This window comes from Archocentrus centrarchus, chromosome 11, assembly GCF_007364275.1.
Source record: "Archocentrus centrarchus isolate MPI-CPG fArcCen1 chromosome 11, fArcCen1, whole genome shotgun sequence".
In the NCBI taxonomy this organism is placed as follows: domain Eukaryota; kingdom Metazoa; phylum Chordata; class Actinopteri; order Cichliformes; family Cichlidae; genus Archocentrus; species Archocentrus centrarchus.
Genome location: NC_044356.1, coordinates 13,909,224 through 13,933,339, shown reverse-complemented (window position 1 = coordinate 13,933,339; position 24,116 = coordinate 13,909,224). Strand labels below are relative to the sequence as shown.

General features: G+C 41.1%; 1 protein-coding gene across 1 annotated transcript in view; it reads left to right on the top strand.

Annotated features, from left to right (window-relative positions):
- efna3a (ephrin-A3a) overlaps positions 1 to 22,006 on the top strand; it is a 74,656-nt gene extending 52,650 nt beyond the window's left edge. The window contains exons 2-5 of the mRNA XM_030740436.1: positions 6,464 to 6,765; positions 7,039 to 7,107; positions 8,871 to 8,948; positions 19,449 to 22,006. Coding sequence (XP_030596296.1) covers positions 6,464 to 6,765; positions 7,039 to 7,107; positions 8,871 to 8,948; positions 19,449 to 19,567 — 568 coding nt within the window. The 3' untranslated portion in view covers positions 19,568 to 22,006. The remainder of the gene's footprint in view (positions 1 to 6,463; positions 6,766 to 7,038; positions 7,108 to 8,870; positions 8,949 to 19,448) is intronic.
- Positions 22,007 to 24,116: the final 2,110 nt, after the last annotated feature.

Sequence of the window (24,116 nt, the reverse complement as noted above, 5' to 3'; positions counted from 1 at the left end):
GAGTCTGTTTATATGGCAGTCAGTGGTCAGAGATTAGAGTTCTGTATGGAAGTCGGTCAGTGACCTGGTGAACTGGACATGTTGCACACCTCCAGGGACTACCCTGATTGGCACAGCCTGAGATATCCCAGCGTACATTGTGGGGCTGAAAATAAGTACATTAAAAAATGAATTAAATAAATCAATTTTAAAAAATTTTAAAAAGAAAAAATATATAAAATTATAATAATAAAGAAAATTAATAATAATAATTGAAACAATTAGTAATAACTCTTGTCAACACATTTATATACACATATACACATAAACACACACATATACATGCATACAAACAAACAGATATAATTACATACACAAAGATATATCTACTTACACTCACATATATACACAAAGCATATATATGCGCATATATACAATATATTTCCTTTATCAGTAATATTAACAATAATAATAATAATATTATTATTATTTTTTATTTAGTTCATCATTTAGTTACAAATAAAATATAGTGATTAATGTATTAGAATTTTTGTTTTAATAGCAATTAATGAGATAGTCAATATGTATGGTCAGGTATCTAAATACATGTATGTATAGGCATACATATACAGAGAACTACAGAGACACAAATACACTGAGGTGTGCGCAAATGTGCCCACACACACACATACATATCCAGACAAGTATTAATATAAGTGTAATGTAGATTCATTTAAATACAAATACATAAGAACATAAGTTAAATCATACTGAGGCTTTTTTTTGACAGAGGAACACTGTGTTCATAATTGCCTTGTAGATGTACAAGCTCATAAAGCGAGGAGGGAAAGAGAATTCCCAAGATAAAAAAAAACAGTCTGGCCACGTAAAAAACAAGGTTATGAAGACTATGGGAAGTATGCAAGGTAATGAAAGAACTTTGCTTTAAAACTATTATTTGGCAGCTTTCATGTAACATTGGTATTATTCCACAAAATTGAGCCTCTAACAGCTGTTGAATTGTGCATTTACAGAGGATGATACTGGTGTAATTTTATTCTCTACAGCGCCTATCAGCACTAATACCTATGCAAACCACAAGTGCTTCATTCGACAGTCAAAAGCTATTACTGCCTTTTCCACTGCAGGGTTGGACTGCATTTGTCAAAAGCAACAACTTGTCTCTTCCAGCAGTTTTTAATGGATTTTTGAAAACACTAGAGCCTCTGGCAGTAATGTAGGGCGAACCTGTGGCAGAACAAACACTACCAACTTCTGTGACTGTGAAGAGTACCTCAGTGGGTTTAGACATTTCATATCCATTCATGTCAGTCGACAAATAAAAATACACAAATACAAATGCACCAGGATTCTTTTTTTTTTCTTTTCTTGAAAGTCAGCAGCATCTGTGCTTCTGCTCCTCCTTTGATGCAATATGGCAAAAATTATTACTCAGAAAAAAGTGACTGAGCACCTGGATCAGTTCTAGTTTTGAGCTTGGCAAAACAAAAGATAAATGTCAACACACACACACACACGCACGTGCACACATATATATTTGCTTTTGTATCCCCAATAGCTCACCAAGAAGTAGATTTTTTCACATCATTTGTGCAGTGAGGAAACAAACTAGATAGCTGAATTTTATTACTTTTGATTTTAAGAACAGTGGATTTTTATGATTGTCCTTCTAGGCCTTTTTTGCAGTATAGATAAATATGATTCAAATGCAGTGAAACCAGTGAACAGCAGAGAATATGGAGTGATTTGTGGCCCAATAGTGAAATGCTTCTTGAAAATTCATTTTGCATTTGCCTTGTGTGAGATTTCCGTTTAAAACTATATGGCACTTTTGGCTGCTCCTCCCATGGGGTGAGTACAGTGGATGGGTCTGCATGTTTGATTTGGCACAGATTTAACACCAGAGGCACTTCTTGAAGCAACTCTTCCATTTATCTAGGCTTGGGACCAGCACTACGAGTACACAAGCTTGTGACCTCCTGAGGCAAAAGATCCCTGGTTTGAGGATCTCAAACCAGGGATCTTTTGTGTATAAGGTAAATGTGTAAATCACTACACCATGAACCCACTTGTCAGCTTTTTTTTTAATGCTGAATTTTATGCTGTTCTGTTTATATACTGTTACAGTGATGAATGCGCATATTAGACAAGGCCAAAGTTTCAAATCAGTGGGGTTGGTGTATGTTCAAGTAATCCCTGTGAGCAGGCTTCAGACTTCTCTAAACACTTGTTTGGCAGCAGTTATTTTTTTCTATATTTGGCTTGGTGTGCTGTCAGATAGAGAAGAAATCCTTAATACAGTGATTTCAGGATGACAGCACCAGTCATCTGCAGTTCATACTTTTTGTCTGAGAGTCACAAGATCGTAAGAAAGCTGAATATTTTTAACTGTGAATCATGTAAGTTCGGGAATTTTTAAAAAACTGAACTAGAAATGAGCAGAAAATGTCCCCTTTAACAAAAAGGCAGCCCTGCAGTCTGGATGGATTAACTGACTCTCCAACAGTTAGCCTAGCCTCAGTGACCACTCACATACACACACACACACACACACACACACACACAGCTCTCCAGAAATCCCGACCTCATCTGCACAGTTCTTACACTCTTCAAATGGCAACAAAGCTGAGCGCCTCTCGAATGGACACGTACCTTGTTAACAAGCCAGCCAGGAGCTCACAACATGAGAATAGGATAGTGCAGGAGGTGCACTTCCTCTTTTTTTGGTAAAGGCTAACCACCATCTACTTTTGACAAGCCCCTTCATCAATTTAGCACAGTCTGCCCACAGAGAGGAAAAAAAAACTCCCAATAAGGCTGTGAACATGCTGACAATATGTCAAAGTAACAGTGTTACTGAAATTTTAATGTGTAATTAGTGTAACTTTATGCGGAAAAAGGAATTGTACTACTGTAATTAGTAATCCCTTACTCCCCCAAACTGCTGATATATGATTGTTTAGGATATTTGTTTTTTACTTTTTACTACAGCAGTTGTACATTTCCTGTGGCTGCAGTAAATGCTCTGTTTCTGTCCACTGTATGCTTTTAAGTGTCTTACGCTGTAGCGCTACCTCACCGTTGTTATTTATTACTGCCAGTATTCTCCTAAGACTCTTTTTAGCACAGACGTGAAAGGTGCAGTGGTGCTATCTTTGTCTCATTCTTCCTCTGTTGTTCCTTCTCTCTTTTAACCCCCCTCTTTCACTCTCTCTCTCTCTCTCTCTCTCCCCCTGCTATCTTCCTCCCCTGGCAGTCTTCACCAGCTTGTGCCACTTATACTAACTAGCTGTGCACTCCCACTATAGGAAAATGATGATGAGACAGCAAAACCACCGCAGACAATGCACAGTGGAAAGAGAGGAAGAGAGCTGGATAAAGGGTGCAGGAAAGGAGAGACAACAGACGAATGAGATCCATCAGTCTTTTTTATGCACTTTTACCACATATATGTCCATCCCCGGGGAGTGCTATGTCTCTGTCTAGGCCTCTGCCTCCATTTCTGTGCTTTACTCTTTGTTATTGTCATCATTCAAAGCGTTTTCTCTCCCTCACCCTTCCGCTTCCTCCCCCTACCTTTAGTTATTAAATCTGCTCTCACCCCCTACATTCTGTTTCCTTTTTCCTTTTCTCCCTCCATTCTTTTCTGCCCTGCAACTTTTTTGTCTTGTGCCACTAAGTGGACTGCTTATATAACAGTACACCTAGAGGGACTCCCCGCCTCCTCTCACCCATCAGCCAGGCTGGTCTTCTCACTCCACCCTTTTATTCTCCTTTCCTCCTTGTTTTCTCCTCTGCCCCACCTTACCTTCTGTTCTTCCTACAGTGTCATTTTTTCCCCTCCTCTTCTTCTTTTCTTCTCGAGCTTCCTCTGTTGCTGCCCATTTTTGGAACAAATGGCCCTCCTGCTGAGTAGCTAGGGTAAGTGCTAACCAAAACAGTAAGCAGAAAAGGAACAGGACTACATCTTCATGCAGCGCCGAAATGATTCATCGCAAAACAGAAAGCAAATCTGCCACTATTTAGATAATCGAATGCCAGAAGTTATTAAAGTAATATATCAAGAGAAAAGCTAAATGTTCTCTAAGTGAGAACTTTGTGAGATAGTGATGGTCATTTTTCACTGCCATTTTATAAACTGAACAATCAATGGATTCATCTAAAAATGAGCAATGATCAGACACATCCCTGTAGCCCTCCCCAGCTTTTACATTCAAGCCACACGGATGGGGAAACATTACTGTTCATTTACGTAGCCTCTCATGTACAGTTTTGCATATTTTCAAAAATGTGCCTCTCCAACCTGCAGATATTTAAGAACAAATGCTTTTGCAGACTAGTTTGCTGCATTTGCTTCACAGTCTCAGTAGTATCCAGTGGCATTTCAACCATGAATATGAAAGAGCACTCAAACAGACACTCTTGCTGGATCTTCTTGCCTCCTTACATTCAAGTCCTCTTGCACACTTATTTCTTAGTGACGGTGAGTCTCCCTGACTTTATACGTGCAACTTGCATCCAAGATTCTCCTGAATCCATATTTTTTATTCAGCACACCCTCTATCTTGCACTTTCATCTTATGTCTCTCTTCCATTCTCTCTATCCTACGCCCATTGTACCTCTTTATCTGTCTCTACCCCTCCATTCTCCTCACCATCTCAACCTTCCTCCCTTCCTCCACCACCCAAACCCCCTCTCTAAATATAGTCCCTTTGAAGCATAGCTGTGTTGTCTCTTCCCGCAACACTGCAAGACAAAAGTCTGTCATCTCACATCTAAGCAGTGGGGATAGAAAGCACAGATAAGATTGATGGCCCAAAAAGAACACTGGTTAAGAGAATTGATATTCATCTGCCTCAGCATGCGTGTGTGTAAATGAAGAAAAGCGGAGAAAATTGGGATGAAAAAAAATTATCAGAGTGGGAAGAGGATCCAGAAAAAGGGATCCACACAGTAAGAAAGTAATAGAGAAGGTTCTGACATTTATGATCTTCATTTTGTAATTGAATAAAATCTCTCGTGGGTGCCTGACCCAGTAACACATGCATGTGTGCATGTTTGTCTGAGCCTGTCAGGAGCAGTGTGTGCATGCGATTGCACAATGTATGCACAGTGAGGATGGTTATGAGAGTGTTAAAGTGTGTGTTCTTTTGTGAAGCAAATAATGTGTAAGGAAGAGGAGACAACGAACAGAAAAAAAATGGTGCAGAGAGTAAGCAAGGACGTTTGCTCATGTAATACAGCACAATACCACCACCTAATGGTTGAAATGAGTCATTGCCTGCACTTGGTGTGGGTTACACATCACTGCAGCTTAGGACAATTCCCATCTCATCAGCTCACCTGCAGGAGCCCTTCTAATGACTTCTACTTTGTCTAATTACAGATTGTGTAATTTACATAATAAGTATACTTAGTATTACAAACAGTGAGGATAACAGCATGGTGGCTGTGTGGGACATCATTACATCACCCTTTCAGTTGTTCAGTTCAGTTCCTCTATTTTAAATCAACTACAGGGTTTACTGTACATGACACACTCTTACACACACACACACACACACACACACACACCCCACACACACACACACACATGCACAGGCACACACATATATGCTTAACCTCAGACTGCCTTTCTTTTATGCTAAAAGGGGACATTGGTCCATGATATGCTCTGTGTTTGGACTGCTTCCCCTGCAGCCAGAGCATACATCGCCACTGACAGGATCTCCTTCCACCTCAATGACCTGCCCCAAAGCTGGCTCTGGGGAAAAGACAGGAGTGCAGATTATGATTCTGAGCACGGTTCTCGGGAATTGCTACTGGGCATTTAGTGGGAAAATGGGTGTTTTTATATGCAGAGGGAGGAGAAAGATGTAATAGTTCAAGGTTTAAAGAAAAAGCCAAGGGGATAAGCTCTCTTTAAGCCCTCTTCGCATTACATTTGTGTTAACTGTGTATTAGCCAGTTATTCAGTTAGTTATTAAGCAAAAATTAACTGGCAGTTGATTGATTATTAATCTGGTAAAGAGTGAGAATTTTTGCCGCTTTGTTTCGCATCATTACGTTTCCAGAATGTGGATCATAAAAACAAACTTTCTCAACTTGTGATGGCATTTTTCACTGTGATTAGATTTGATTTACTGAACAACTACTTGACATTTCAGGGGAATATGCTCATCTGCTTTCTGGCTGGAAATTAAATGAGAAAATTGATACCAGCCTAATAGACTTCATCTACAAACTGTGCTAAAGCTCACTTATCCAAAACGAGTTAGTCTTTTCCAAGGAAATATGTGCAGGCAAGTTATTATCTGGACTGTGGTTTGCAAATTTGTTCAGCTATTCCTTTAATGGGTAATGAAAAAAATCTATAATTTGCAATCCGTAGCCACTTAACCACATTTCTTTCTGTCTTTCTTTAATGCATTTATATTACTTCTGTCTTTATTTCTATTTCAGGCTTCGAAGGGAAGGATACACGGTGCAAGTCAGTGTCAACGACTACCTGGACATCTACTGCCCGCACTACAACTCCAGTCTGCGGGGGACGCTAGAGCATGTCATAGCCGAGCAGTATATTCTCTACATGGTCAACTACCGTGGCTACCGCACCTGCGACCCCCAGATGGGCTTCAAGCGCTGGGAGTGCAACCGGCCCCACGCACCCCACGCACCCATCAAGTTCTCTGAGAAGTTCCAGCGTTATAGCGCCTTCTCCCTGGGTTACGAGTTCAATGTGGGCCAGGAGTACTACTACATCTGTGAGTCAGGCCTGTGAACACCTGCATGAAAGCCTGAGGGTGCTGCACATTCACTGTTTTGATCTGACATTATAATGAGGAGCTTTTTCTCAGCTGCTGCCACACATGTACTGATGGTACGTGGGTGTTGCTAATAGATTCTGGAAGTTCAGCTGAGGACAGGCTGTTGCTCAGTTGCAGTTCTCCAGTTTACACAACCGGTTGTTGAGGATAGTGCGGCCTGCAGAGGGCATAAGGTTGACATGTGTTGTGTTTGTTTGCTCTCTGTTTTAGCCACACCCACGCACCACCACCACGGCCACAGCTGCCTGAGACTGAGAGTATTCGTCTGCTGCTCCACTGGTGAGACCCGACCACTCTGCCTTAGTCGTATATGTCTCTTCTGCTCATTTTATACCATTTCCTCTCTTTCTGTGTCACTTCATTTACTCTCACCTCCTATCTATTTGTATCTCACAAACACAGCGAGAAACAGAGACAAAGAGGCAGGCAGGCGCGCACACACACACACACACACACACACACACACACACACACACACACACACACACACACAGAAAAACTAAGATCTGACAGTGTTGTCTAAGAGAGGCTTTTCTGCCTCGTGCTGTCTTGGCAGGGTTTTGATGATGGCGTATTTTACCTCGAAGCAGTGCTTTGAGACTGATGGCTTAATGTTATTGTCTGTCTCAGTGCTATTACAGTAATGCTCTATCTCTCTCTGCAAGTGACATGCTCTTGTGAGGCCACACAAAAGATGTAAAAGAGAAAAAAATAGATTGCGCTTCAAGATCCAGCTCTCTGCCTTCCTCTTCCTCTGTCACTCCCCATACCTCTCTCCCGCAGCTCTCTTGACCACCCCCTCCTTCTCCTTCCCTTTCTATCTCTTCTTCTCTCTGTTTTGCTCTCTGAAGCCTGCTGCACGGTATAGTGTGTGTGTTATTTTTACCCTGGTAGCCTGCTCACTTCCCTGCAGGCCTTTGATCAGGCAGCCCAGTGCTGAAAGCCTCCCCCTCTCCTCTAACCTTGTCAGCACTAATACATCCCACACTCAGGCCAGTGTCAGCCCCTGTGTACACATCACCTTAACACCAAACCAACCCCCTCCCCCCCAATCCCACTGTCACTGCTAATCTATTGATGCGTCTACCACGCCTCCATTTGCTTCTCTATGTGTGTGTGTGTGCGTGTGTGTGTTTGGGTGCATCTCTGTGTGTTCATAGTGTAGTTTGACCACATGTGCCTGCACATGGGAGAATGTCAACTGTAAACTGTTTCTTATGGCTATGTGTGCAAACTGATGTGCATGCATGAGTGCATTTAGTCAGTTTACCAGCTACAACCTTTGCTTAGCAAGGTCATTCAACAGCTTGCTATCACAAAACGTTTCTGGTTTTAGCTGCCTTCTTTTCATTCTGTGTGTGTGTGTGTGTGTGTGTGTGTGTGTGTGTGTGTGTGTGTGTGTGTGTGTGTGTGTGTGTGCCTCCCACCTGAAATCCTCCCAAGTATTTAAGATAAGAAAGATGTGAATATTCATGACACACGCTTTACATCCGTGATGAGTTGCAAATTGCTACCAGCTTCTGTGCGCATTCTCTGTTAATGCTATTTCATCCACCTAACTCGGTATCACAGCCACAGGCTTACACAGACAAATATATTAGCTGAAAAGAGGCAAAAATACACAAAGATGAATACACATAACCCAAACATCATTCATTCATGGTTAATTTGCCAGTGCAGACTGAATTTAATTCCATGTCTAGACGAAGACTGAATATAATAATGAATTGTGTTCCAAATGCTTTTAATGTTCTAATTTTCACATGGGAGTCTGGATTCACAGTCCACGAGTTCTTCATGTTTTCTCCGTGGCAGGGGTGCACTAACGCCTTCATCTTTTTCTGTAAATGTGCACAATTTAATGGTGCCTAAAATTCCCCTTGTTTCTCAGCCCTGTCGTTTTAATGGAGTGTCTTCTCTCCTTGTCTGTGTCTCACTCTCTTTGCCTCTGTCTCGCTGTTGTTTCATTCCTCGGCGCTTTATTTCTTCCTCGTCTTTCTTTCTGCCTCTCTGTCTTTGTGTGCTTGTGGTATGTTTCTCAGTCTCCCAGGCAGACGATGACTCCAGTCAGACTTCTCCCGAGTACACAGTCAGGCCAAACATCAAAGTACACAACATTGGTGAGTGACTTTAAGTTGATGAACGTGAACAGCAGCCAGTTTCCAGATGCTGCCCCATATTTGGCTGCGGCTGCAAAGCTTGATTTGTGCACTAATTATTGTGAATGAATATCCAATTCAAGTTTGTCATTCTGTGGCTGGGAAAAGAAAAATCCATAAGCCATAACTGGTTGATCAGTAAAACCTTAATTTTCTGCGGTTATGAGTTATGCAATATGGGCATGACAATGTACACAGCAACTTGTAGACTCCACAGTACTGTTATACACCTGTCTTCTGATATACAGTATACACTGTAATTATCTGCTTGCTGTATAAGAAAGCAGGGTTTCAAATAATTATCACAAATTGTGGCTTATTTTTAATGTTAAGAAGCCATCGTTTCTTTTGGTTACAATAGCGTAATAATCGCAATAAGCAGTATGGAAGCACTGAACCAATACACCAAAATGGAAATGGCCCCAGTATTGACCTCATTATAGCGTTCATTCATCAGTGTCTTTATGAGATTAATTGTTTCCTCTATCTGCTGCATTAATTCAGTCATGATGCTACACAGCAGTCTCTGACCTGATGTTATCTTACATGAAAATGATTTTAATGAGTTGCACACAATGAGGCATAAAGATTACAAATATAGGTTGAGCTAAAAAAAAAAAAAAAAAAAAAAAAGAAAGAAAGAAAGAAGAAACACTCATATTAAATTGAATGGATATTGAGCACTGGAGTTAGTAAAATGGTTTAGCCAGATAATTATAAATAAATCGTCAGATAAGATAATAAGTCACATTTATAATGTAAGTAAAAGTCCCTTATTGAACAGAGAACCTGCAATTATGGTAAGTACAATGGTCATCGTTAATTAAGAAGTATGGGAGGTTGTCACAATGAACAATTTCTATATTTATAATAATAGTAATCCATCCATTTTCTTCCGCTTATCATTTTCAGGGTTGTGGGGGGCTGGATCCCATCCCAGCTGTCATAGGGTGAGAGGCAGGGTACACCCTGGATAGGCCCCCAACTTGTCGCTTGCCTTAATAATAGTAATAATAATACGGATTATTATGGACAAAAGTACTGGGACATCCACAGGCATTAATATGGAGTTGCCCCCCTCGAGCAGCTCTAACAGCTTCCACTCTTCTGGGAAGGCCTTCGACAAGATTTTGGAGTGTATCTGTGTGAGGTTTTACCCATTCATCCAGAAGAGCATTTGAGGTCAGACACTGATGTTAGACAAGGGGGCCTGGCTCACAATGTCCACTGTAGTTCATCCCAAAGGTGTTTGATGGGGTTGAGGTCAGGGTTCGGTGTGGGCCAGTCAAGTTCTTCCACACCAAACTCATTCCGTCAGGCCTTTATGGACCCTGCTTTGTGCACTGAGGAACAGTCATGCTGGAATATACAAGCTCCTTCCCTAAACTGTTCCCATAAAGTTGGAAGAATGGAATTGTCCAAAATGTCTCAGTAAGCTGAAGCATTAAGATTTTCCTTCACTGGAACTGAGGGGCTCAGGCACACCCAAGGAAAACAAACTGTCCTCCACCAAACTTTACAGCTGGGACAATGCAGGCATGCAGGCAGGTTACTCTCTCCTGGTGTACGTCAAACCCAGACTCATCCATCAGATTGTCGGATAGAGATGTGTGATTTGTCACTCTGCAGAACTGCTCCAGATTCCACTGGCGACATGTTTTACACCAGGCCACCCATTGCTTGGCATTGTGCTTGGTGATATAATGCTTGCATGTAGCTGCTCGGCCATGGAAACCCATACTATGAAGGTCCCAGCACACAGCTTTTGTGCTGATGTTAATCCCAGAGGAGCACCTCAGCACTTGCATGCTTTTATAACTTTACATGGTTTGGCACTTTGTGGCTGAGTTGCTAAACACTTCCACTTTGTAATAATACCACTTGCTGTGGATCGCGGAGTATCTGGGAGGGAAGAAATTTCACAAACTGACTCCTTGTAATGGTGACATCCTCTTGCAGCGCCATGCTTTAATTCATTGAGCTCTTTAGAACAATCCATTCTTTCACAAATATTTTCACAAATATTTGGGCAATGGGACTGAAAATAGTCCCATTGCCACCTGAAGTAAAGATTAAGATTTTGTCCATATAGTGTATATAAAAGTTTGCCTCTGTTTTCCCTTCCAATTAAGTTTGGCTTTAAAACCCATATCTAAAAGATTGTATTATATAAAAGATGGATGTAGCCTCCTGGTCTGAGAAATGAAGCCAATAGGCATCTTTTCCCAAGAAATTTTTCCAGGGACTTTTGGAGTGAATCACTACATTTCCACCACAGTGATTACATGATGATATTTTACCCTCCAAAGAAGTCCCCATGGAGGGCTTATTACTTTCTGACAGTTCAAGAACTGAGGATTTCAGTGCTAAACATTTCTGACTGGTCAAGAAGGCCAGTCTCTCTAATCTCACAATCATTTCCATGATAGCTAGTAAAAGCCAGTTTACTTACTTTAAGGTATACCACAAAAACTGTTGGGTACTTTTTGTAAACACAGCATTCAATTTTGGGCCCGTGAGACAGAGAACTAGAGCAAGCAGTGGTGGTCGAGCAAGCTAGAAAGTGAATGGAGAGAGGGAAGAGGGAGGAAGAGGTGTTAGCAAAAACAAAGTGATGAATCAGAGACAAAGTGTTATTTTATACGCAAATAAACATTCCCACGCCTAAGGACACCAGTTTATCCTGCATTCTGGTGGGCACAGTGGTGGAGTGGGTAGCACTATTTCCTCATAGTGAGAAGATTACTGGTTTGAACTCCAACTGGGGCTTTTCCGTGTGGTGTTTGCATGTTGTCACTGTGTACGTGGGTTTCCTTTAGGTGCTCCTTCCACAGTCCAAAGACATACATGTTGGACATGCAGGTTAACTGGTGATGCTAGATTGGCCATTGAGGGAGTAAAAGTGAAGATGCAAGGAGCAGATGTAGTGAAGGTGGATGAGTTTAAATACCTGGGGTCAACCATGCAAAGCAAGAGACACAAGAGCACACAAGAGAGGTGAAGAAGAAGAGACTGCAGGCAGAGTGGAGTGGCTGGAGAAGAATGTCAGGGGGGATTTTTGGGCAAAAAGACAAGTGGCTGACCTGGTGTTAAAGATGATAAAAATTTCATTGGGAGTGACAGAATTAGAGATGAGTATATCAGAGGGACAACCCAAGTTAAGCAGATTGGAGACAAAGTTAGCAAGGCTGAGATGGTTTGGACATGTTCAGAGGAGAGATCATGGATATATTGGACAAAGGATGTCGAAAATGGAGCAGCCATCTGCAATGTGACTTTCTTCTAAAGCACTTTGAGTGGTCATTAAGACTAGAAAAGGGCCACAAGTATGTTTCATTCTTCTTTTTAACATCCATCTGGCCAAAAAGAAGTCCAGCTGACATTACTTCTCAGTTTATTTATGGTATCAGTATAGACTAATCTAATGAGTTTATGATCCCAGTCACTAGTTTTAAGTCTTATTCAATACAACATGATATTTATTTAGACCACGGTATGATTTAGGGTGGGTCTTCTTTGTGATTGACAAGTCTCTAAGTGTGCAGTGTGATTGCTTTCTCAGTCACACTTGTGGTTTCAAGAAAAAAAAAAAACAAGATAGTGACAATCAGAAGCTTAATCTGGGACTTCACAAACCAGCGGGTGGCTGGTTATTCCCACATTTTAACTATTAGTCTTATTTAGTAACAACTGTCTTTAAATATTCCAGTGTGGTAATCTATAAAACAAGAAAGAAAACACTCTTACAATGTTCAGCACACACACACACACACACACACACACACACACACACACACACACATATATATAGATATAGATAAGTAACACAATCCTTCTTTCTCTGTGCAAAATCCAAGGTCAGTGGAGGTCTTGTAAGAAATGAAAGGCCCGTGTTTACCTAAGAAGAAAGCATGTCAGTGAGCAAGTCAATTGTGCAGCTGAGTGGTTACATAAACCCTCTATTTTTCTTTGTCTTTCTCCATCCCCATCTCAAACAAAAGCCTCTTGCCGGGAATCATTTAGTATGCTTGTTTCTTGGAGCTGTAGGCAGTCTGTGACGAGAGCTAAGAGAGTGTGACCTGCCTGAGATGGAAACTGAGACCAACAGAGATAGAATGAAAAGAGCTCTTGAGCCATCAGCAATGAGTACCTTCAGAAAGAGGAAAGGCAGAAAACAGAACAGAGAGAGAGAGAGACAGAGACTGGGGCAGGCTGGAAAGAGGGAGAGACAATGTGAGACAGAGAAAGTCAGACAGATTAAAGAGAGGAAGGGAGGCAGTGAAAGAGAAATGCAGCAGGAGAAAGTGACAAAAAGAAGGATAGATAAGCCAGAGTGAGAGAAACAGGCAGAAAAAGAGATAAAACCAGAGTGGGAGCAGAGAAGGGGGAGTGCAGAGAGAAGGGGCAGAGGAAGAAAGAAAAGCTCAGTGGTGGGCGAATTGCTCAGCAGTAACTCAGGCTCGAGCTTACGTAGAATTTAATATAAAAAACACACACACACTGGCAGGGAATCATAAAATATCATAGCCTACGGCACTGTGATGCATTTTGCTGAATACATTTGGTGAAATAACAAAATCAGGACATACAGATTTATGCACACACACTTATAACAACCCAATGGCCCTGTTGGCTCAGCTGACCGCTGGACACCCACTCTGTGACTCACCCTGAGGACCAGACCCACCCACAGACTGGCTCAACATCAACAAATCTCTCCATCTCTCTTCACATGTATTTAGGCCTGCCTTCATCCTCGTTACTTTATTATTAGCTCCATTTCTACGTCACATTTTCCTTATTTAACATGGTGTCTCTTCTATTACAGCTTCTATCCTATAGTTTCCTCTGCTTCTATCCCGTGGATGTGGTGACAGGGCAAGAAACAACAAGATAAACATACAGACTGTAAACAAATCCCCAGACCAGTCAAACATACTTGGAAGGTTGAATTAAGGACAACAATAAAAATAAGACCCAGGCTGTGCACGGTGACCATTCATCATACTTTATCATTTGTGAAAGGAGGCGCTGATACCATTTGCAGTCTGCATGCAAGCAGTGCTTACTAATCACTTTTATGAAACAGCCCACTGTTGGCTTGTTTACAGTCTGTCAGATTGTCTGTTTTGCCTGCACCCCCCCCCCCCCCCCCCAATTAAGATATGGCTCTCTGCAATTAAGTGTGAAATGAGTGGATTTGCAATTTTTGTGATATTTACTTTTTAACCTGCTTGCAACACACCTCTCTTCTGCATGTAGCTGTGTTCAGCATTAATTATGGATAGTGAAATTTGTTATGGTAGAGAATCTTACAGCAAGGTGCTCGCAGCATTGTGCTGCGAGAATTTAGTGCCAGTATTGCTTCTTCCTCCATGAATTAATCATGGGTTTCTAGTTTGCTATAGCAAAACCATAGCACACTCTGTTCATCCTTCCTACTGTGACATACTTGCTCTTAAAGTCTTTCCACCTGAGTGTCTGCAGCAGCAGAGGAGGGCTTGAACATAAATTAGCTGGTGGACAAGAAAATACAACTGGAAACGGATCATTCAAGTGCATAAATTTACTTATTTTCCCTGTATCTGTTTATATGGAGAGCTTCTCAAAATCAGTCATAAAATATAATGTTGCAGCAAGCAAACAAACACACTTTTTTTCAGTCTGTCCATCATGCTTATCAAATTTTGTTAAAGGCACCAACTTTGGTGCCGTTAGCAGATGCCGTATGTTAGTAACAACAGACACGTAGTCTCCTTGCCTTAAACTGCCATTTCACTATATCGCGCTAACCAATCAGTAATTAATGATACAGTGATTGTGCTGACAAAATTTTCAGCTGACATGGAAGCCGCGTTTGAGGTTATCAGTAGCAGCTGATGCAATGTTTTTTTTTTTTTTTTACAACAATACGGGACACATGTCGACGAAAGAGTCTAAAAATGTACAATTACAGTCATGTGAAAAGTGTGTTTTCACATGACTGAATGCAGTCTCGTGAAAAACTAAGTACATCCCATGCATGCATGTAGAACCACCTTTTTAGCAGCAATAACATGAAGTCATTGTTTTCTATATGACTTTATCACCCATCATTGTGGGTCAGTTTTGACCCACTCTCTTTACAGTTCATTGAGATTTGCAGGCATTTGTTTATGCACAGCTCTCTTAAGGTCCCTCCACAGTAGTTCGATCAGGTTCAAGTTTGGACTTTGACTGGGCCACTGCAACACTTTGATTCTTTTCTTTTTCACCCATTCTGTTGTAGAGTTGCTGATGTGCTTGGGATCATTGTCCTGTTGCATGACTCACTTCTGGCCAATTCAATTCAATTCAACTCAATTCAATTTTATTTATATAGCGCCAAATCACAACAAACAGTCGCCTCAAGGTGTATCTGAAAGCCTTAGCTTTCAGATGAACTGCCTCACATTTGACTCTGGATTACTTTGGTATAAAGAGGAGTTCATGTCCGGCTCAATGACTGTAAGGTACCCAGAACCTGTGGCTGTAAAATAAGCCCAAATCATCATCCCTGTGCTTAACAGTTGGCATGAGGTATTGGTGCTGATATGCTGTATTTGGTTTTCATTGAATGTGGCACTGTACATTGTTCCAGAAGTCTTGTGATTTGTTCAGATGCAACTTTGCAAACCTGAGCCACGCTGCCATTTTTTTTTGTTAGAGAGAGAGACGAGGCTTTCTCCTGGCAGCCTGCCCAAACAAGCCATATTGTTTAGTATTTTTTTCCAGCTGTACTGTCATGAACTTTAACATTTAATATGCTAAGTGAGGCCTGTAGAGTCTGAGATGAAGCTCTTGAGTTTTTTAAGTTTCTGTGAGCGTTGCACAGTTTGCTGGAACATTCACTCCTGGGAAGTTTGTGGCATTGTGTTAACAGTCACCTCAATTCTCCACATCAGCAAACTGCCAAAACCTCTGCTTTTATAGAGGTGCTCACTCTTGCTCATGATCGATTGATTAGCAGGACCTGGCTGCTACTTACCCTCCTAATTTCTGTGGAAGCACTTAGGGTGTACTTAGTTTTTCCACAGGTCTGCATATCAGTCTCATATGATCCTAATTGCTGCTGCTGTTTTTATGTAGCTACAAGGAAGATGACATTCACGTTTTTATTGACCTACCTACACGACCTGTTGAAGTAGTAGACAGTAATTCAGACCTGAAACCAACCTAATAACCTGTCAGCAGGTTTAAGCTAACATAGTCAATGGTAAGCTTTAAGACTACAATCACAGTAGTGCTCAATGTTAACCGGTGAGTTCTAGTTGCTCCCCTGGTTTTATTGGTAACAACATCCAGTGGATTATTATTTAGATCAAGTGAAAGCCATTTTAATATCCTCCACAGTGTTACACCTCCCCCACTGACCTGGAGAGCTGTAGGCGTGCAAGATGGGCCCATTGCCTCATATTGTTGATGCCTCGCTGCAAGTCTAGCATCATTGTGGCATAGCTGGCACGAGGATTTATCAGACCAGACAACCTCTTTCCACTCATCGACAGTCTAGTGCTTTTGTTTCTTATCTCACTGTAAATGCCTTGGGGTGGTTCACTGTGGACTGGAGAGCTGCCCTGCATGCCCATCCGTTGTTATACCCCCTTTCACACAAGACTGCACCGGATTCTGCGCTTGGAAATTGATTACTGTATCCTACAATTGTACTGTGATGTTAGATGTCAAACACTGGACCTTTGATAACTTGTTATGGCCTGAGGCAGCCAGTGTTCCCCACATTCATCTTCCAAGGCCAGCCTCCCTAAATAGCAGGGGTTTTGAAGAGGTGCATATCGTGCAGGCTAGTGATTGTCAAAGCTCACAGCACCCACAAACAAGACTGTAAGAGTCAGTCCACATGCACAGCAACTTTTGTAAAGGAGCTGCGTGTGGTTGTTTATGTAGAGGTAAGGAATGGCCCGCTTTTTCTGCAAGCAGAGGACGTCTCATCTTCTCGTCTCCAACTGCACACGTTGCCTTTAACTGCTGAAATGCTGTTAGAGAGACAGTCCACATGGTGTGGTGGCCTTGCTGTGACCTGTGGGTCTTACCTGAGGCAGCGCCTTAACTTAGTATTCCTTGTTTGGTTCACCCTGATGCATTGCAGTGTGAATGTCAGTGTTGTGCGTCATCAGATAGATTCCTCGTGTTCTTTAGGAACAACTTTGACGTGGACTAGAGTCACACACAACCAGCATAGGTGAGAGAGGTTGGATGCTTTGCTCTCAGAGAAAACAAAAACAAGATTTCATACCTCTGTCAGACATCACCTGCGAGGTGATTGTAATCGCCGTCTCTTATGATGAGCTATCTTGTTTTTCCTTGTCGTTAGTTACATGTAGCAAGCTCAGACAAGAATTTAAAGTTACATTGAAGCACAGGGGAGAAAAAAACAAAAACATTCTGCTTGTTCAAGTTTGTGCTTTTTTTTTCTGACGTCACTTTAATTGTATGGAAGACTAAAGCTTTATATCACAGCATAATATAAAAGATAGGGAATTTTAATTTTCACCCAAAATGTGTCATATAAATATAACCTTTTTTGTATCACAGCAGACATGTTTCTTCTCCTCGTTGTGAGTTTAAGACATTAAACCACTATTCGTAAAATTAGTAAAAAAAATAAGCTAAAATTAGTGTATCATATATTAAGGCTTTAAATATATCTTAAACTCCCTCAGCATTACTTGTAGTAGTGTGTCAGGTACTGCTCATACTTTAATCGTGTACGCTACAGTGCTGTGCAGAAATCTGTTATTATACAAGAACAAGAAGGAGGTCAGGAGAGGTGCAACAGTGAGTGTCTACAGCCATCTGGAAAACACAGTGGAGGCTCTGTCACGGTTTAGGGCTGCATTTTAGCCAGTGGTGTTGGGGATCAAAACTGATGGAATTATGAATGCAAAAAAGTACCATCGGATTTTGATCCACCGTGCAATACTATCTGGAAAGCAAGGTTCAGCCTGTTTTCAGCCTGACAATGATCCTAAACACACTGCCACTGCAGTTAAAGCATACAGTACCTGGATTTAACACACACACACACACACACACACACACACACACGTTAATTAAAAGAAAGTTGCCTAAGAGCGTTCCAGCTGTGTTAAAGAATAAAGGCAGTCATACTGACTTTCAGGCTTGTTAGAATTGTACAAAGTGTGTTGTTTTCCCTTAAATACTCCATTTTTTATATGCATGCATTGTATGTTTGCACGTTTCAGTAAATTGCTGCTCAGGTTTCTTATTTTTCTCGCAAAATATAAGAAATGAGGTGTGATTCAAGACTTTTGCACAGTCTTGCACAGTACTGTGTGTACACTACATACATACATATTTAGTATATGAATTTCTGGTTAGGGTCTCCCATCAAACACAGTAAGAAGTTACCAGAAATGATGTTTACAATGTTTTGACTGCACCTGCCGCACTAGTTACTGATTTTATGAACATTTGTAGCTTCTGACCTCACAGAACTGTAAACCTGCGAACAACTCAGAACGTGAAAGGTGTGTTTTTTTGGGAGATCGTTCCCCTGCAGTGCTTGCAAAAACATTTCAGTAGGCTACTGGTGACATATCCTCCTCCTACTGACTGAAAATTGTTTGGTGGCCCCTCCCTTTCCACTATGCAGCTACTTTTTGAACATTGTGAGTACACCATCTAGGAGCTCGTAGAGCGCGTCATGCTTATGCACTTGCAGCAAGCATACAAAGTACATGACCTGAGACACAACATGTGCTTCCAAAATGTGCCGTTGTGACTGACGTCATTAAGTAATTGCAGATTTCTCCTATACTTGGTTTATTTTATAGAGAAAAGCTGGTTTTGAGCCCAGGTATCCAACAGCTGTAGGACAGATGGACGTGAAAGCTTTGTTTGCTTTCTCTTGATTTATTTTGATTTGTAATAACTCTCTAGATATAATGGGAAGCATTATGTCGAGACAGAACATAATCACTCAGTGTAATCCACTTTTTACCAAATAATACAAAATGTGTTCTCCCAGCTCTTTTCTCCATCTCTCCCCTCCAGCTAATGTTCTGCTGTGTCTAATCAATGGCAAGGCCATAGTAATTTGGTGTGATTGAAATCCCTCTAGGATAAAAACATCATTAGTGTGTAAAAAGGGATACACACTCACAAAAAAAAGAAATAGATCAAAAACAAAAGTGTTTTTAATTTTCCATCCCACCGGGGAAATGGCCATATGTAGCTGATGATAATTGGTGGTGTGTTGGTAATTGCATCATGTCGCTTTCTCTGCATATGTTAAAGCACAATTTGCATGCATCACACATTTCCTTTAGATTGATTGATTAATAATGTAGTAATAGTTTGTTCCCTTCTGTCTAGCATACATACGGTCTCTCTCACACTTTCCTATTCTTGCACTCTCTTTTCTTACTTTCTTGTTTTCTCTTTCTGTGGTTTGCTCTCCAGATGAATACAACCCTGAAGTCCCCAAGCTGGAGAAAAGCGTTAGTGGCAGCAGCCCTTCACGTGACCGCCTTCTTCTCACCGTGGGGATGCTGCTCGTGTCTGCCGTCCTTTTGTCCTAGCAACAGTCACTGACCGGCACTTCGTGCATAGCTGGACCCGCCTTGTGCAAAGGGCTTTGTATCCACCAAGTTTGTGATTACGTAAAATCTGACAGAAACGCAGACGAGAGTCGAGCAGCGGTGCAACAGAACCACAATCAAAAGGACACAGACAAAAAAAAAACAATAAAAAAAAAAAAAAAAACAAACAAAAAAAACTTTAACTTAGCTTAATGGACTTTAAAAAAAAGAGAGAGGCCTTTTTGCTGTCATATTTACACCAGTGTATTTTGACACTCCATGTGCTCCATAGTGTAGGGGTTTACACATTCACCTAACAAGAGAAAGATTCCCATTTCCCAGGAGGAGACACATCCGTTGGGGGTTGTGTCAGGAGGGTCATCCGGTGTGAAAATCTGCCAAATCAAATATGCGGAGCTACTGGCTGTGGCCTTATCCCTTGTGAATAAGGGAGCGGTCGAAAGTAGCTTCTTATGTGTTGCTGGATATCATTATCACATCAATACCACATTTCGTGCAGGTGTTGAGACCGAAACAATACTCAGAATCAGACTTTCTGTGCTGCTCTGATGCCTGAGGAGAATAAGAGAACTGACTTGTAATATGTTGGGTGCAGACTACACGCTCTTACTGTAGCATGGATATCAAATAACCTGAGGAATTTAAGCTGCTTTGTCTTCAAGGATATTGCAACTTTGAGCTTTGAAGAAGATGGGGAAACCTGGACCACAGACCTAGTGTGATGATGCATTAAACCAAACTTTGATGTAGTAATGAGCAAGATGGACTCTGGATCTCTACTGATCTTACCTGGGATATAATCAGTCATGATGAGAACTCCCGCTGTTGCGCTGGATATTGAAGAATGTTTTCACACTAATGTGAGGAAGCTGGTGGTAATAACAGTCCAAGAAAGGGGGAAAGACTCTGTGAGGATTACCACAGGCCTTTCAAAAATCCATTTTCACCAGACATCAAAAAATACCCCTAGCTTTGTGATAGGTACAGATGCAAAGCCTGCATTTCTTAGAAGGTAGCAAGTGCCCTCTTAGAACTAGTCTTTTGTCTGCATCTCCTGCCTTCACACTGTAACAACCCTAGAAAAGTACAGACCCAGGACTAGTAATTTGACGGCACTTAGATGTGGTAGACGTGGTAGATGTGTGTTTTGTTCTGACGCATTTACCTTCAGCACTTGGCGTAGATTTTCCGGATGTCAAACCTTTTGCTGCAATCAGCACAGTGATTCAGAACGTCACAAATTTACAATTCTTAAAAAAAAAAAAAAATGAAAGAAAGAAAATCTCACAGCAGCAAGTCCCCTTTTTAATCCCAGTCAACCCTGTCTGTTCCTTTTCCACAGCCAATCAGTGCTGATGGCCATTAACAGCAGTCACAGTCACCTTGGAAACAACCCCATACAGTCGCCAAAGTGCGGCTGGTGCCTGAGGAGAAATTGTGCTTTGAGTCTCAAAGTAACGCTGCCGCCATTTTGTTAAAAAATAAATAAATAAATGAATTAAAAAAAACAAAACACTTGTGAATGTGCAAATAAAGAGAAGTTCACTTTTTTATATTGTAATACAGGACAACGTAGGCTTAATCAGATTACAACGTGTGCTTTTTTTAATTTATTTGATCTTAAAATGTATTTATTTTAACATTAAAGTATTTATTTACCTAATTTATTAGTGTGCATTTGTAGGCCTCTGCTCAATAAGCTACTGTGCCATTTTTTGATTCTTATTCTTTATGTTTTTATTACAGTGAATTTTTTACTGCAGCGTTTTGCTTGTGTAGATAAATAGATGTAACTCAGCCTGACACAAAGAGAAGGTTATTGTTCATGACTAATCAGTAGGGACATACACGCAGTAACCCCACTCTCATGTAACAGATACTGCTTACCAGATTATGTTGCTGAAGAGCATGTCATAAACCAACTGTGAATGCATAGGCAGACTACGTGGATCGAGGGGCAGCATTTCTCAAGTGTTGCACTTGAGAAATGAGGGAAGTCTGCATTGTAATGTATATTTATAATACATGCCGGTTGTGGAATGTGTGTGTGCGTGTGTACAGGTGCGCGAGAGGTGGCGTGCATGCGTGCGTAAGAGCGAGCGAGAGAAAGAAAAAAAAAAAAAAAACGTGTGTGTGTGTGCACATTTGTGCGTATGTATGTAGAATGTGTTCGTCCGCGCTTTTCAAGTATGTGGCATTTAGGAATTTCGTACTCATTAAGGAGTCATTTGTAGGATCTGAATATGCAAGTGCGTATGAGAGAATGTGCTCTTCTGTAATGTTAGTTTATGTTACGGGGTGAAAGCGGGGAAACGGGCGAAAAGCATTTACTGATGTTGAAGACAACCACAAGAAACGTGTTTACGTTTGATGAGAATGATTAAACAACTGTAAATTGAACCAAGAATGATTAAAACAATGCCGATTAAAATCTTTTTTGCAAATTTACTTTTCCGTATTTATTCAGCCGGTGTTGTTTCTTTGCACATTTTCTCTCCTTCATCTGCCCTTACTTTATCTAAACAGTGACTCCTTTACTCACCCTGCGCTCAGTTGTGTTTGTTTTTCTGAAGCACTACTTGAAAGCAAATTACTTTTTTTTTTTTCTCTCTCTCCCCACTCCTCTTTTAGATATGTTGGTTGTGAGCAGACTGCATTCATGCTGCAAACTCCTTTTCACGTAGCCCATCTATGCGGCACCTTCAGTTTCACAAACACTTCTTCTGCCATAAAACATAGTGACAGCGTGGAGGGAAAGTCACGGATCCAAGTCTCCCACTCTGTCCATCCCTCTTTCTCTTCTTACTCAAAAAAAAAAAAAAAAATACCTGCAAGCTATTCATGTCTCCACAAATCTGTCTCTACACATCACGCTTCTTTCCCTTTGCCCCTGTCAGCTTCTTTTTAATCTTCAAACCCAGAACAGAAAGACACTGACAATCATGAGGGACAAGCCTCAGATGCTTTAATGTCCATATCAAAACGTGAACAGAGGGGTCAGATAAGATTTTGTCTTTGATGTTCTACGTCATGCCTTGAATCGCATTAGAGAGGAAGTGAAAGACATAGTGCAGATTTGGCTGTTTTTTTTTTTTCAATCAAGAAGTACAGCTGCATGGGTGTGTGTGTGTCTTTACATGTAGGTTGTGGCAAGTTAATCTGACAAACAACACCAAACACTAGGCATAGTGTGAGTAACAGTTAACCAAGCAGGCTACAGTGATGTGATGATGTCTATTAATGTCTCTTTCACAGCTGTTTGACTCAGCTGGGAGGCAGCAGCTCTGATTCTTTCTGACATTTGTGCATTTAGCTGACAGACTGATAATTGCTGAATATTACAGTAGGTCTTGGCTTACAGTCCCTTGCTTTTTTTATAGGTCTGTACTTGCATAAACGAGTCAGTGTTTTGACACCATCAAACAGTGGAATGGCTTTAGCTTTTGCTCTGGGGCCTGAGCTGACAACTTAAAACATAAATTGGACTGCTCTTGTTTTGGCAGCGCGGATCAGTCTGGTTAATTAAGCAAGGGAATTACGCTGCAGTATCTACACCTTAAATTCCAGTTTGGAAAAGCATTAATGAAACATTAATTGTTCTGCTTGCTATTCAAATGAGAGGATCAGGAGTGTTGCTAGTGGATTTAAAATTCACTCTTTCCTGTGAGCAGCTGATGCAGAGCTTCACATCGCCACCGTGAAACAGATACTCAACAAGTGCTCTGTCCAGACTCTAACCAAGGAAGACATTCCATTAGCTAAAGGAGATGACCTCTTCCCTGTTTCGAGGCATATTGTCGTTTTCTGAATCATTTACTGTGAGATAAGCCATCTGTAGCACGGGCAGGTCTGCAGTATCGAGAAGAAATTCCCCTGACAAGCTGCACCGTCTGGCCCAAACAATGAAACAGATGCCTCCTCCTCAGAGAACATGATATAACTCAGGACATCAGTGACACAGCCAGTGTGAGTAATGTGGCATTCAAGTGCTCTTTGGAAACTCCCCTTTCGAGGTTGGGAAAATTAGCTGGGGCTCATTTAAATCTAAATTTACTGTTTCATTTTTTGCAAGCATGCAGTACAAGCACACAGTATGACACACTTTACTTTTGAAACATTTTCCACATTCCAGTTCACTCACACAAACACAAATAGGTTAACATAAAAAGCTGATTTAACATCTATAAACTATTAATAACAATAGTAAGTCTGATTTTAATTTCATGTGTGCAGAAAAATGCAAACATCAGTAGCTTGTGACATTTTTTTAGCATCAGTTCCATAAATTAAAGGTCTTCTATGGTGAGTTATCAGAACGTTACATCTGGCTTGGAGAATCTTTTCCCACTAATCATTGCAGAACCCAGCCAGTTGAACTAAGCTGAAAGGATGTCTGCCATGGACTGTCTGGGATTTCTTTCCGGGCAATGATCCTGTGATATTCTTTTCCATCAGTCATTCCTTGGTTGTTTTGCAGGAATGATCCGTGTCATTATTAGCTTTGTTGTATTCTCCATTTTTTCAGCCC